Source organism: Vanacampus margaritifer, chromosome 8 (assembly GCF_051991255.1).
Source record: "Vanacampus margaritifer isolate UIUO_Vmar chromosome 8, RoL_Vmar_1.0, whole genome shotgun sequence".
NCBI lineage: Eukaryota > Metazoa > Chordata > Actinopteri > Syngnathiformes > Syngnathidae > Vanacampus > Vanacampus margaritifer.
In genome coordinates, this window is record NC_135439.1 from 2,336,049 (window position 1) to 2,351,327 (window position 15,279).

The window sequence follows — 15,279 nt, forward strand, 5'->3', positions numbered from 1 at the left end:
TTGGCTGAGAAAAGCCCCCACCCTGCACTCCCCCCACTCTTCCTCACATCTCCAACTGACCTTCAAGTGACGGCGTGGATATTTATGAATCGCTGATTCACCCCGCAGTCGATGATGACAAGATGTTTTTGAAATGCACTTACCAAGAAACCAGATGGCTGACTTGTTTCTGCATGACTGACAGGAGGGATGCAATTGCGGCTTTATTCCCATAGAAGCCACCCAGATATGTCAAAATGATACTTTGTGTGTCATCTAAACAGAAATCAATGAATAATAAACTTACACGATGAAACCGTTAAGGTAGGACATAATCCACCCAAGTGAAATCTGTGTTGAAAGCATCACCAGCGTTATGGAAATTTAACAGGACAGCCTGCTACATGTGATCTAATAATTGTTTGGTGATGCAGCATGCGGTTCGTTGTCCAAGGTTATTCCGTTATTACGGCTAAGGCTTTTGCAATGCTTTTTTGGACAATTATTCAATACAATGGTTATACTAAATTACATCTACAATATATAGTGCTGCTATAACCCTTTACACAATGGATTTAGCACAAGCGATCCAGTAAACACTCGTTGATAGGCAATAAATCAGTACTCGGAGTGATATTATTTATCCTAACTAAATAAAACAAAGAAAATTGAATGTTGTGTATTTAAAACAACTTTGCCTTAAAATTAGCTAGTTTAATGCTAACACATAACGCCACAAACGGGCTAGCAATTAGCATAGGTGTCTCCGCATTAATGACTCTTTAAACAATGAATATTTGATCACAAATAGTGGAGGGTTACTTGTAGAGAGATATTACAATGATACTCACAGGCATATTTTCTTTATCCTCTGCAAAGAATGAGTCATATTACTGCTGTTTGCTGAAAGGTTTTGAGCGGCTCCTTGCATATCTGTATGGCTGCATTATACTGCCCCCAGGTGGCCAAGGCATGTGACAGAAGTAGCAGCACAATGACCATTGCATTCAAACATTCTAGGATAATAAGTTGTCGGGACGGGCACGGTTATGATCATGCTGGAGTCTTACGGCTTTTGAAGTATGCGTCCACTTACTGCAGGAAGCGCCATCTTTTTGAATGAGTGTCACCAAAAAAAGCGTCAGAAATCCAAAGAAAAATGCAAAACCGAGCCTAGAGTAAATCCTTTCATGATAGTTTCACGTTTAGAATTCAGTCGACGTTTTAAGAAGCTTTCCTCGCAACAGTGTTGCTCTTTGCGTCTTGTGTTGGCGCCTCCCGCCTCCCCTGCCCTGATTATATAAGTCTTTACAACTCTCCGGAGGAAACACACACACACGAGCTAACGACGCATTTATCCTCCTCGCATCGGCGTTCCCGGACAGCTCGTGGATTCATGTCTTATCTTTCCCCGGATACCGTGGCCGTGAAATGTCTACGGCTCGGATTCTCCCGAGGCCGCTTCCGTGAACCTCAACTTCTAGTCTCACCTCATTTGTGTGTGTGTGTGTGTGTATGTGGTGTTTTTTATGCTTTCAGAGATCAAAGACTAATCTGGTGTCCTTAATGGATTTTGATTTATGCTGAATAATTATCTGGGATTTTATGGATTGTAGCGTTACTTGGGGTCCTCATAGTTGTGAAACTGGCAGACCGTCAAATCAATTCTAATTTGGATTGGATCCAAATGTATACCCAATCATGCATATGTTTCTGAATTTGGTCATTAAAATGCATGCATCAATGTATCCTAATATATGTACTAGGCAACTCTGAGTGTCTATATATACATATACAGTAAAAAAAATATAAAACATTTCAAAAAGAAATCCAAAGGGATAAAAGAAGCCCCAAGTTGTCTTGTGGCCTGGTGTGTGTTGCAATGACGGAACCTTTGGCTCCATGTCGGGCATCTGTGTGTTTGTGCGACACTTGTCGTCAATGACACAATACGCCTGAAGCCCTTCAGGGTGAGGAGTTGCTGATTGTGGTGGCAGCGGTTTGAAAGAGGCGCTCGCCAGCACTCTTGTGTCTCGTGCTTGTCATTAAATGCTGTAAATCACACTGATTGGGCTGCGAAACACGGCAGCTCGTGCTGCTTCCGCGTTTGGTCCGTCTCGCGAGCACTTGAATGTGCGCCACTGGAACGCTCACACATCAACGCTTTACAATCACGCGAGTACATATTTGGTGGGTCTTTGTGCTAGGCTATATCGACTTGCACACACACAGATCCAAACATTAACTGACAAGTGTCATTTCACAGCTTGGTGAGGAAGTATCGCCTCCGTGGGCAAAAACAAAACCAATGCATTTTTCTGACTTGATGGCTTCATTTTTGTTAAGAATCTGGGATGCCGCTTCCGCAAGTAGTTGCCACTCAAACAATTATGTGGAACTCTGTATATGAGTGTGGGTTGAGCAGTGGCTCATTTGCATGAGACAGAGCCTTCCATCAAGCCGATTTACCCGATGTTGCACGCATGTGTGTATGAGCATGTGTGTGTACATAACAATGACTGCTGATGACAAACGGACACTTTTATGTTCCTCTCAGGTTGTAACAATGCTGATCATAAATCACCGCGGACCGCAGCAAGCGACACGTTTGGGTGGCGGTCCGTCGGCGGACGTCTTTTGTTTGCCCCCGTGCGCCTCAGCAAATTGCTATTATTAATGGTACAAAGAGGAGCGTGGGACCCTCATTAGACACTGTTGTTCCTCCACATGAAAACAAGTCAGAGGCCTGCGAGCGACTAATATGTGCCAATTAAACACCTCACACTCTTTGTTGACCATTCCACACCTGCAAATGGATTTCGGCTGACGATAAGTGGATTTTTTTTTGTGTCTTTAGCTACACTAATAAATTGTAATTTCAATGTTGTTGCAACTTTTGCCATGTCACATTTGGGGGCGTCAAAACAAGTCACTCGCAAGATTTTTACAGCTGATGCTATTCCTGTCTAAACTTGGCCATCGAACCTTTTGCCATCTGCAAGGATGACAACAACAGACACATCGCAATGCACTACCGGTGCAAATTGTGTTTCAATGCTGTTGCTTGAACACTGTCCTCTTCACGAAAAGAAAAACAAAACAAATCTCACCCTTGTTCATGCTTTAATTGCAAGGAAAACTGATGGGAAAGCATGACCTTTGGTGCAGTTTCCGTCTCACAGACACACACACACACACACACACACACGACACAGTGGCCCATTTTAGCCCGGGCATAACGCGAGACTCGGCCGGTTTGGGACGAACGCAGCAATTACAGCGCGTGAAATTCATGATGTGACCGCGATTGGCTTGCGTGGGAGCGGCGAGCTCGCCTGCGACTCCTCGAGACGTGAAGCGCCCTGACGAGTGCATCACCCATGCAATTTGCTCTTTTGAAAATTCCACATCCTTTCCTGCACCGTTTCCTCTCCTGGCAAACGACATCCCCCTCCCCCCACCCCCATGTCGCACCAGATTGCCCGTAATGCCTTTCTTCACTAACATGAGTGAACCACTAGACCTTTAAAATATTGTACCCTAGCATTTACACTCATATATCCCAACAGGACCTGCACTGAAAATGTTGCCATTATTCTGCCAGATTTAGACTAACACTGTTAGAAAGTTATTCATTTTGCAATATATTTATGTCTGTGCAGTGATAATTTCATCGCCCAAAAAATGTCATCATATTTTTCGTCACAAATTATTTTTCACATGAAAATGAAGCGAAAACTAAAATAGAATCCATTCATTGAGACTATGGCGATAACAAAAATTGACTGACAATTTCGTCAATGACTAAAACGAAAACAACACAGTGACGAAAATTTACAAAATCTAATCAGAAGAAGGAATGAAACGCAGGTGGGAGAAAAGAACTACTAAAACTGTTTACCGTATTTTATTTAATGTTCAATCATGTTTACATTCATTGTGCAGATGTAAAATTTATCTCAGGAAATTATGCTTTTTTTTTATTTAGGTGAAAACTTAAGTTTTAAGACGGCATATTATTGTCAATTCAACATGTTTCATTGAAACAAAGTAAAAAAAAAAAGACACCATTTTGTTAAATGTGTCTTGCGTGTTAAATTACAGTTAGTTATAATTTTCTGTATAAAAGTTGAAATGTATGCTGAAGGAAAACAACCAAATTGTCAATTTAGTCGACTAAAATTGCTCTTTATTTAAAATCGGATTAGAACTAATACAATCAGATGACTAAATTATGACTAAAACTTTTAACTTAAATTTTAGTAAAAAGTCTATAAAACTAAATTAAAATTTCTTGTCAAAATTAACGATGTTACTGTGGATATTAGTTTGTAGTAGTAGGCACTAAGCACAGATGTTTCTAATATTTTCACCCCCTGATTCGGCTAAAATCACACAAGACAATAGTTAGTTTTAGTGAAATTAGAATAGAATAAAGTTGAGGTTGTTGTTGGCTGGACTGCAGTGGTGGGTGTGGCAACATTGGAGGAGTGGGTTTAGCACAAAGTCCTGTGTGGCAATTTTCCAAATTAGGAGACTTTTCATGGAAAATTAATTCATGTGGATTAGGGGCAACATCCAGTATGAGCTGAGTGATTAGCAGAGGTCAGTTACAGGGTAAGAGTTCAAATCTCGATTCCTCTGTCCTTCCCGTTCTTCGGTGGATTTTCTCCAGGCACTTCACCTTCCTTCCAAATTCCCAAAACTATTTAAAATGATGATCTTCAAGACATGCCCTCATCATGCATTGCACCTTTTCTTCCATTGCAACAAGACAAACGTTGACGAGTCCAGACTGTGGCTATATGTCAAGTGTTGGGGATTTTCTCAAAGCGGAGGATAAGCTAAGGTTTAGTCATTCAACTTGACTCTGGAGACAAGAGCCCTCAACGCCGCTGATTTAATTAACATCCTTTAATGAGCACATTAAGGATGCGCTGATGTGACAGACACGCTGCTGCTGATCTACAGTACGTTTATGCGTGGCTTTTGGCAACGGGTTGTATTTTGTCTTTGCCTTGTTCTCGATTACCTTAGCTGGAATATAAAACTGAGCAATTGTACTACAGTTAGCTGACAAGCAACTAAAATAACTTCCACACAGTATCAGGTTGAAGGCATACAATCAAGATTGCCTGCCTACCTTAGTTTCCATGGAAACTTAAGGATGGATTCTCTAGTGACTGAACAGTCATATTACGGTTTAGACTGTCTGTCCACCGTTGAAGTGTCCTTGGGCAGGACACTAAAAACTATATTGCCTCCAGGTGCTATAAACATATTTTTAAGATTATAATGCCATGACATCTACCACACATGTCAGCAGAGCGCCAAACAGGTCTGCCTGCGCCTCAATCAAATCCACCAAAACCTGCTCCACAAGTTAGACCTGGTTTTAGCTAATCTTAAATCTGGTCTATTTTTTCTTACCAAATGCGCAAGGGGCACGGCAGCTCCGTCTACCAAATTTGCTAAACAAGACTTTCCTTAGCACGAAAATGAACATGCACCCATTTTTACCTTGAGCACAGTTTAATTTTCTGTCTCCACTTGTCAATTTATCAGATGTGCCAGAGCCGCAGCACCCGTTATTGAGCCTTGGTTTTCGACCGTCAGTGTAATTGTCACTAAACGGGTCAAGTACTTCTCAGTCCGTCACTGACGGACGCCCGTTTTGTTGACAATTGACAAATGACGGAATTGCAATTCACATCTCTGTCTGTTTGTCCTAAAATCTTGGTGACGAAGTGATGATAAAACGTGGTTGAAATAAAACGATGGATTGATGATTACGGTTTGGTTCGGATTAAAAAAATTACGGAAGAGTGCCCAGGGCGCTGACCAATGACGGACCAGCAACATTTTGTAAATTGCATGTTTTGATACTGATATACGTCCATGTGGGAAAACTGAAGATGTTAATAATGTCTCACAGTTATTATCAATAATGATTTTAAAAGGTGGGTAACTGATAAATATCAGTAGCATCAGTATACGATGCTTTATTTCTATAAATGTCTGCAATTGTTTACATTTTCGATCCCTTCTACAACTTTCCTGGGAAATCACAATGTCTGATATAGAGTCTGTTTGGTGTGCACTACAGACCATGACAGTATTCATCTGGAAACAAGCAAACAATGAGTGGTCACCAGTCATTCTCAGAGCAATCAAACAGGAATTGATCTCATGCCAGCTGCACCAAAGTTGACTTTGTAAGCCGTTAAGCGACTAGCGGTCCTTCTCGAGATGTTTACTCGCCAAAAGGCAAGCTGTTCATTCTTTACACCCCGCAGAAACTTTATACACACCAGTAAACACAGGAATAGTGTCATTCGCATCCGACAATTAGCCCGTTATGAAGGATGACTCGAGACGTCTTTGCGCGCAGGTGGCCAACTTGCCATTTGCGCGGCACAAATTGTTTTTTACCAGATGGGACGGAATCTCAGTCATTAGCCGCCTCTTTTTCTGCTTTACACACTTTAAATCCGTGAACATCTTGTGGCGGCACGACTGTTTTTGTTCAAGTTCCACCATTAAAGTGTGTTTCTCTTTTCTTCCTGCTTGTGTGCCTCGGCAGGATATTTGACCGTCACCATCGAGCCGCTGCCTCCTGTGGTGGTGGGTGAGACTGTGACCCTCAAGTGCAACTTCAAGACGGATGGGAGGCTCCGGGAAATCGTTTGGTATCGGGTGAGTGCAAACGCTGTAGAGTCATTTAACCTAAAATTGCCTAAATCCTCTGATTTCAGCTTCTCAATAGTAATTATTCTCTGATTTTCGTACTTCTTCAAGAAATCGGACTAATTATCCTTTTTGTTGCATTGAAATTTGACATTTGCAAACATCGGCTTTTACTTGGGAAAACAATCACCAAACCAGTTCCTGAATTACTTTCAAAAAGGAGTTTGATATTAATCCCTCTTGTGTCATATTGCTTAATTGTTGTTTAGTTGCTGTTATTTTAATTCGCTAACCAATCCCTCTCGTGTCATATTGCTTAATTGTTGCTTAGTTGATGTTTTTTTATATCGCTATAACAATTCCGAATAAACAACAATAATTGTTTAATAAACGCCCCACACAAAAACATGAGTGTGATTCCCAAGTTCGCAGAGAACGCATATCCCTCTTTGACAAAAATAGTAGCGCTACTAATACTAAGTCAGCGTTAGCATTGTAAACAAGCCGATGTTAGCATAGCTGGAGTGTTACTATAACGCGAAATGTTGCTAGTTTTATTTTATTTATTTTTTTCAGTGGACAATCAAAATTAGAAAAAAGAGAGCAGACATTTCGCTACTTCTGCAATCCTCTCAGCTGCCTCCAACTCTGCAAGGCAACTCCTGTGTTCACCCATTTTTGCATTTTTTTAATTTCCTGAAGTGGACAGACACTATTGTGCCTACTATTGCGCAATACATGTTTTACACCTCAGTCTGGCTCTGGTTAGTTGTTTTCTCTCAGGTGCGGTCATTATTTGCAAATCAAATTCAAGGCCCAAGATGAGGACACAAATTGATGTGTTTTTTTTTTTCACAAATCAGGCAATACTGGCAGTTTTACAAAAATGTGACAAAAAGTCAATTCATAGAAAATTGCAAACTCACCCCTTTAAGTCCAGAGTGTGAGGGCTTTTTCCGCCCCTGAGTGAGTGAAGCATTTAATAAGAACTTTTATTGTGACACAGGAAGTGAATCTCCCGTGTGGCAGTTCGTCTGCCATGTCAAACCTCAGACTTTTACTTTGGCCAGCTGCTTGGGAGGCGTCCCTGGCTGTCGCCGCCGTTGCTTAATAGTTCACAGCTGGCGATTCGACGGTTATTAAAGTCCCGAGCGGTTTACTATGCCGCTGAACTGCTGCCAGTAATTAAATTTCTGTTGGGGAGACAAAGAAGAAAAGAAAAAAATAACAGCGTATGCCTGTAGGAGTTTATTTTGGGCCATAAAACCGCTGCATGAAATTAATACGTGTGTGTTGGCTGATATGTGGCGTCACATTTTTTGCCTTTATGACTTCAACTGCTCAATAACAACAACACGGATTATCTTAGTCAAAACAGCAGGAGTCTTAATGAGGCTTGTGAGCGCTCCCTGTGAAATAAGACGATTGTCGTCGTCATTAAAGTTAAAACTAGGACTTTAATTGTTTTTTACCTTTTACTCTGAGCGGTGGTTGACTTATTTTTACACTTATGACTTCAAATACTGCCTGTACAGTTAATAAAGCCGAGCGCTGCCATGAATAGCTCCATGCAGCTTAAGGAATTTGTAGTTGTGCTGGAATACTAGAATTGCTCAACTTGACATTGCAAATTAGCATCACTCAATTCTATTTTCATAGAACGCTTTAAATAGAGATAGACTGATATTTATTTTTATTATTTTTATTTTTTTTAGCTCCGATGCCGATACCAATTATTAGCAGTCAAGGACGCTGATAACCTATATTTGGAGTCAACATTCATTTTCACTAAAAGATAAACTATTGATATAAACATTTGAAAAAATAGAAACTCCAACCCTTATTTTTATTGAATTTTTAAGCATATGTTTACTGAACAACTTTTAGGATTCGGAACATTTTGGAGTTAAAAAAAATTATTGACAAAATCGTTGTCAATAAACAAATTTTAAAAAAAGTTCAGGTATCTCCCAGGGGCAGTAGCATGTCTTCAGAAGTTAAATAAAAAACTTAAGTTAATAGCTCTTCATAGTTTTCCACGTTAAATAAAGTTTTCTAAAACAAATCAAAACATCTGAAGTACTACAATTTTACCCATCTTAGTTTTAATTTCAAACAAAAACAGAAGGTGCAGCTAGTTCTTAGGGTTAGCAGCATCTCTGAAAATTTAAACAATTAGTTTTCCTGAACACTTTTTAAAATTTTTATTAATTTATTGTATCATTCTTTAAAATGGCCGATGCCGATATTCGTCAAAATGCTGAGTATCGGCCCGATACTCCGTACATTAAAACAACCACCTCTATTTAAAATGAAAACAGCAGAGGCCCTAGAATTGAACCCTGTGGAACACCATACGTTCCGTTATACACATGAATTCATATTGCATATAGTCGTCCGACCACATTCTTTTTTTCCTCGACCCATTTAGTATGAGGGCCAAGCAATGTAGTGTGATCACCTGCAGCCATTGATGGCCAAGCAGTGTGTGTCATCCTGAATCATGAGTCAGGTGCGTGTCTTGACCTCCGCCAAACCCCTGAGATTGACTCACCGAACCCCTGGGGCTCAATCGAACCACGGGTCCAGCGAGTGCTTTTATGGTTGTTTGGCCAACATGACAAACCCTCATTCAGCTCACCTGGTTGAAATCAAATATTCTGGTGTATTGTTTGGGTTCCTCGTTTATATTTAGGTGAGCATTGTCACCATAGTGACAGTGACCATTTGGTTTTGAAGGCAATGGAACAAGCCTTAATCTGTGTTTTGGACAAAAGTCTCCCCGCAATTGCTCTCGTAGCAAACAGCGATCAACCGCTGTGAAGGTACACAAAAACAATTTGGACTTGCGGCTGGAAACGACGGCACAGCTGCACGCATCCCCCCGCAACCCCCTTCAACCCTTTCATTCATGCACCGTGTGAGTCTCAGCTATTCACCCTCTGACCCCATTTCTTGAAAACACATCCTTGAAACATTTTCTTTCTTTTTTTTTTTGCAACATGCTGCCTTTCAAAATCAACTTGTTGGAGAATACTTTGAATGGGACTTTGGGGCTTTTGACTCCCACTACTCGATGGGCCTTGTCAGCAAAAAAAACCAAAAAAACATGAAGCGCCTCATTCACATAAAGAGTCAGTGATGAGAAAACAAAGTGTCAAGTGATGTCATGTGAACTAAATGTTTGCGTTGTTGGCTAACGAGCGAGAACCCTACCCCTGTGGCATAGTGTTGTAGTCACGCTATGACTGGTTGAGAGTAAGTGATACAGTACAGTTGTCCACTAACATGAAGATTGCAGGCATGATGCACCGCTCGCTCACACTGCGATCTGTGGTGTGACCGTGCGTTGCCGTGTGACAATGTCACCGTGTCACTATTTGGCTGAGTCACAGTGACACACAAACCATTGGAGTGACGTGGCTCAGTGGTCGAGTGGTCAACCTAGAGGTAGCGAGTTTGATCCCATTGTGACCACGTCGAAATATCCTTAGGCTAACTGAATCCCCAGTTAGCTCCTGATGCTGCGTCATCAGTCGGTAAATGAGTAGTCAAATATAAAGTGCTGTGAGGTGGAAGAGCGGTATATAAATGAAGTACCATTTACCATGACCGTGAACCATTTTCCATTATTATGCTTAGCAACCGTGGTTATAGGGTTACAATGCATTTGCAGGTTTATAACACAACTTGCATAGTAATACTGTGCCATAATTGTAAAGTAACGCTATGATATAATGGTAGCGTTGAAACAAAATCAGCAAAAAAATTAATACAAAAATGGTCATGCTGGCAAGAAGATTATACTACGCTTGTATAGTATTAGTCGCAAACCTGTAAAGTAATTCTATGACACATTAGTAAAGTAGCCTCTCTGGCACAACTATGTAGCAGGGATGGGATACCAGGTCTCTATTGGTGCTGATACCAGCCTTATTTTAAGGTATCGGTTATGTTTGAAAAGCAGTAGGAGAAAGTATTTACTTTTATATTCCTACCCTTGTATACTTATTTCATTTAAAATTTATTTCAGTACTTAAGAATATTCATATCTGTCGACACATAAAATAATACAAAACACAATATTCTAATTTACAATACATTATGTAAGTACGTTTGAATGTACTCACAAGTATGTTAGATCGTATTTGCAAGTATGTTTGAATTTTTGAACGTATTTGGCAAAAACGTAAAAAAAATACCTGCAAATATGTTTGAATACTCGTACACGTACTCACCAGTCCAAAATGTTTACTGAACATTGACAGTTGCACGCTTCCGTACGTTATAAGACGACAGAGCTAATACAGTCATAATACTGACACATCTGAGCAGGAGATCTGTCCATTAACGAGTGAACAAGAGTCCATTACTAAGACAGTTTCTACTTTCTCTGTCTGAGGTCATTCTCGAGGGAAGCCACTCGTGTACCGTTAATGACATTCCTTTCCGCGACGGTGTACGTAATTTCATCAGGCGACAACAAAATTGTGTCCAGCTTGTGAAGACCGCCACGTTTGAAAGCTGCGTTCTCCCGAGGAATGTAAAGAGGTTGTAGCAGAAAGCGGCCCCGTCGTCTCCCGGGTGGTCTCGACTCAGCCTAACCGCTGATCAATTATAAATCAGCGGCTGAAAAACTTTCTTTTAATCTTGGCCTTTTATTTGACTAAATAGTGTTGACTTCTCATTTTACCTCCAGTTCCAACGGAACCCGGGCTGGCACTCACCTGGGGATTACTTCTATCTAATCGAAGCTCAGCCAATCAGCACCACTTGTGCTCAGACGGAATATTTCAGCGCTGGCGGCTCCTGCATCCTGACATATTCTGTTTGAGGATTTTCAATGCTTCCAGACTGCAGTCGGAATAAGCGAGCGTGCGCGTCAAGATAAAGCTGATCGCTTTGGAGAACCTTTTAAGCCACAATTAATCAAAACGCTCTTCAACTTTATGCGCGGAACAAGAGCGATAACACTAAAGGATTTGGGTCCCTTTCATATTGAATACTTCTCCGTTTTGTTCCCTGTGGTGAATGAGGTCTTTTCTGCAAAGTGAAATGTAAGGATGTTTAAACTTGACGATTGCCTTTTCAACAAATTGCGATTTATTTTTTACGAAATAAACTGCATGTGCATTTTTTAACCTTTGCAAAAAAACAAAACTACAAATTGTTATGATAAGATGCACTTATCCTCAAACTTTTGATGCCATACTCAGCCAAAAACTTAAAAGCTAATTTCACATCGCCCATGTGTCTTACATACCTGATTCCAACTGGAGCTCATTTAAGCATTTTGCACATAATCTCCTGTCATGCTGGAAAAAGAGCTCCGCCTTTAAACAACAACAACAAAGCCTTATTTTACATATGGTTTTGTACTGGACTTGCCCAAATTAAGCGTCACAGATGTCCATCGTCTTTGTATATCCTCCTCCAAAGCAAATACAGTGTTCACTGGCTTCTTCCTGGTTTGGTTTTTGAGGCTCCTCTTTATTGCGGATTTTCATTTATGACATTTATAACCTAGTTACTGGTTAAGGTAAGCCATTTTAGGATTAAAAAGAAAAGTTGAATGTTTTGTTGTCGTCCTCATGAGCTACATTTTTCAAAACAATAATAACAACACAGTGCTTGGGCCTTAATATTTCCTCTCATTTATACAGTGCTGTTGTACAGTATAGTTGAGTTACATTGTGTAATTGTTTGACAAAGTCGTACATTTCAACTTTTGTGGACTCGCTTCCACCACAGTGCCAAAACAGATTGCAGCCATTAGTCACTTTGTAGGCGTTGGGCTCTCCAAACGCCGCCTTCGCCGTTCTTCCCTCCTGACTTATTTGCTGTGATCCCGTCAGCCCACAAACGTTACCCACGTGCGGTTATAACATCGCCGGCCAGCTGTGTTTGGAAACGGCCAGCTGCCTTAATTGCTCAGAGAACAACACAAGGATTATATTTGGAAACATTTCGATGCGCTGACCTGACTGCAAGTGTGAAGTCGACGTCAAGAGCAGTGGGATGAGACACTTGATGCCCACACACGGGCTTCAGCGCATCTTCTTCTAATGCCCTCCGGCTTTCACCGAGGTGGTCGGTCCTCAAATTTCCTTTTGGCCTACATTTTGACAAATCCTATCAAGGATGTTTACAGGGTCCAAGCTCAATCTAGCAGCCATGCAAATGACTTATCTGTTTGTTGTCTGCCAAGACGCATAGAAGTGTGTTACCTGAGGCCAGCGACACGCTGGCTTATTGCCCCTTGATTTACTTTCAAATCAGTGGCAGAAGGCAATGTTGTTGATTTGGGTGTTTTTTGTGCGATGGCCACCACACAGCACAGCAAAGAGAAAAACTAGTCAGGTTTCCATCCAATTGTTTTGAATTTTTAAAGCGAATTCACTGAAAATGCACAAAACGGACAAGCGACTTATAGCCGTTTCTATGTGTTCTTCTTGCGAATATTGAGAGGGGACTCTGCCGCTGTAGGTGGCGCTATACAACATAGAGATGTGATTCACCAATAATTTAAAAGAAGAAGACCACGAAGTGACTGTGCCGTGCGATTACGTCGTATTAGTTTTCTTTTGTAATTCTTGATAAACTGTAACGTTTCTTTGCTGTTTTCTATCTAAAATAGAAAATATTTCTGTTTTGTCGTCCCCCCAAACATACCTTACTTTATCGTCCGACATTCATTAGAGACTTCAAATGTCCGTGTGACGTAATATCCTGTCAAAACACGCGACGTGTATCCGGTCTTGCCAGCAGTTATTTGCAAAACTTTTTTCCATAGCCCAAATTTGTATCTTCCTTTTTTCGATACGCTTCAAAATCCACCCCCTCTTAGCTAAACACTTTTTTTGCGAATTTTGGGCCCTTTTTGTGAATTTTTAGCATTTAGCTGTTGAGCTTTATTTATGCATTTCTTAAAAATTCGAATAAAAATGAGTGGATGGAAAACCCAACTAGTGCTGATAACCGGACATTGAAATTATTGGAAAGGTGGCATGAAAAACAAAATTCACAAATACATATTTGACATATACCTGTATAAACATTCAATGTAAATTGTGCAAATTATGAACCGTTTTCGACCATTTTTTTAAATATTTTTTACTTTGGATTAAAAATCTTATATCCAAGTGGTTTATGGTGGCAGGGACTTCAACACACTTGTCTATAACCAGTTTGACAATCAGTTTTGGCGGGGAGTGAACAATTCCAAAAAAAAAAAAAGGCTTAAAGCTTCCTTTGCCTTAAAGTACTCCAGTTCAATTTTAACACATAATGCATCTGTGAAACAATCACTGATGTATATTCTGTTCACATCGCATTAAATTGGAATGAAGCAGTTAGATGTGCAGTATAAATCCCGCTTTAGTTCCCCAGTCCAGATTTTACTTGAAATTTGAGTTCATTGGAGTTGTCCTATTTCCAAGGGGTTTGCTGTACTTTCTGATACAGGAATGTTTGTTTTTCCTTGCCCTTAATCCTGTTTCGACATTGTGGAGAGACGCAGGCGTAGGCCCACTTCGGAGCCAAGTTTCAAATCTGCAAGAAAGGGTTGCCCGGGCAACAGTCGGCTCACTCAGCGTGGAAGGCACAGCACTCTCCTGTGGCGTTGCTTTGGGTGTCCAACTTGGCACCGGTGCCTCGTCCCCGGGTAGAATTGAGTAGGAAGCATCTCCTGCACACTAAGTGAGAGCGAGATATGACAAAACTCTTCAAGACATATTTTCAAATCTGCTATGCATCTCTGCAGTCAAAGGATGTAGTTGAAGAACGAAAGACCAACTAGGGTAATTGGTTACCATTTATATTCATATTCACACCTGTTGCCAATTTAGAGTCTTTAGATAACCTAACATGCATGCTATGAATGAATTTAAACACAAAATTCCTAACTATAAGGAAGACATGCTTACCGCCAGTTTTGAGGACTAAGGTCCCTTTTTTCGTGCTTAGCGCAAGTTTAACGCAAAGCTGTGCATAATGGGTTGAGTTTTTCTTTATTTATTTATTTTTTTCCCATGCTCTTGTCATATGTATGAATGAAATACGGTGACATCCACCACACATGTCCGCAGAGCGCCAAATCTGTCTACCTGAGCCTCGATCAAATCCCCCAAAATCACGTTCACCACATCCTTTTTGCGTTTGCAAAATGAATATATTAAGCGATAGTTTTGTAGGTACCGACCTGTTCAATGTCTGTTGCGGAATACTCCAGGAATATATTTTTTCAGAACCATACGAATTGTTGTATTGGCTGTGCCCAATGTTTGTGTAGTAACTCTGATGGATTTTCCTCTTCTCTCAGTTTCAAAATAGTTTACTCCACCAGGCCCCACCTTCACCCTCCCCCCTCATCTTTGGCTGGAATTATGAACTTTTGTCTCATATTCATATTCTGATCTCAAATCAAAATGTCTTCAGTATACAACAAAATCTAAAGAAATTAACATTGCCGACTGTATATATATATATATTGTACACTATATACTGTAATATATTTATATGATTCAAGAGCAGCAGGCTCTGAATATGGCGCCCCAAAGGGGAGATACAGTGACGCGGATCATTGCGTCGCCACATTCCCCCTTGCGAGGCAGA

General features: G+C 40.6%; 1 protein-coding gene and 1 long non-coding RNA gene across 6 annotated transcripts in view; one reads left to right on the forward strand and one right to left on the reverse strand.

Moving 5' to 3' along the window:
• The window catches only part of igsf21a (immunoglobin superfamily, member 21a), a 171,670-nt gene that overhangs the window by 53,459 nt on the left and 102,932 nt on the right, over positions 1-15,279 (forward strand). For all 3 annotated transcript variants that reach the window (XM_077573678.1, XM_077573679.1, XM_077573681.1), the window contains exon 2: positions 6,563-6,675. In XM_077573678.1, the coding sequence (XP_077429804.1) occupies positions 6,563-6,675 (113 nt within the window). The remainder of the gene's footprint in view (positions 1-6,562; positions 6,676-15,279) is intronic.
• LOC144056680 (uncharacterized) overlaps positions 12,479-15,279 on the reverse strand; it is a 35,391-nt gene continuing 32,590 nt past the window's right edge. For all 3 annotated transcript variants that reach the window (XR_013295095.1, XR_013295096.1, XR_013295094.1), the window contains one exon: positions 12,479-14,360. This is a non-coding gene — a long non-coding RNA (uncharacterized LOC144056680). The remainder of the gene's footprint in view (positions 14,361-15,279) is intronic.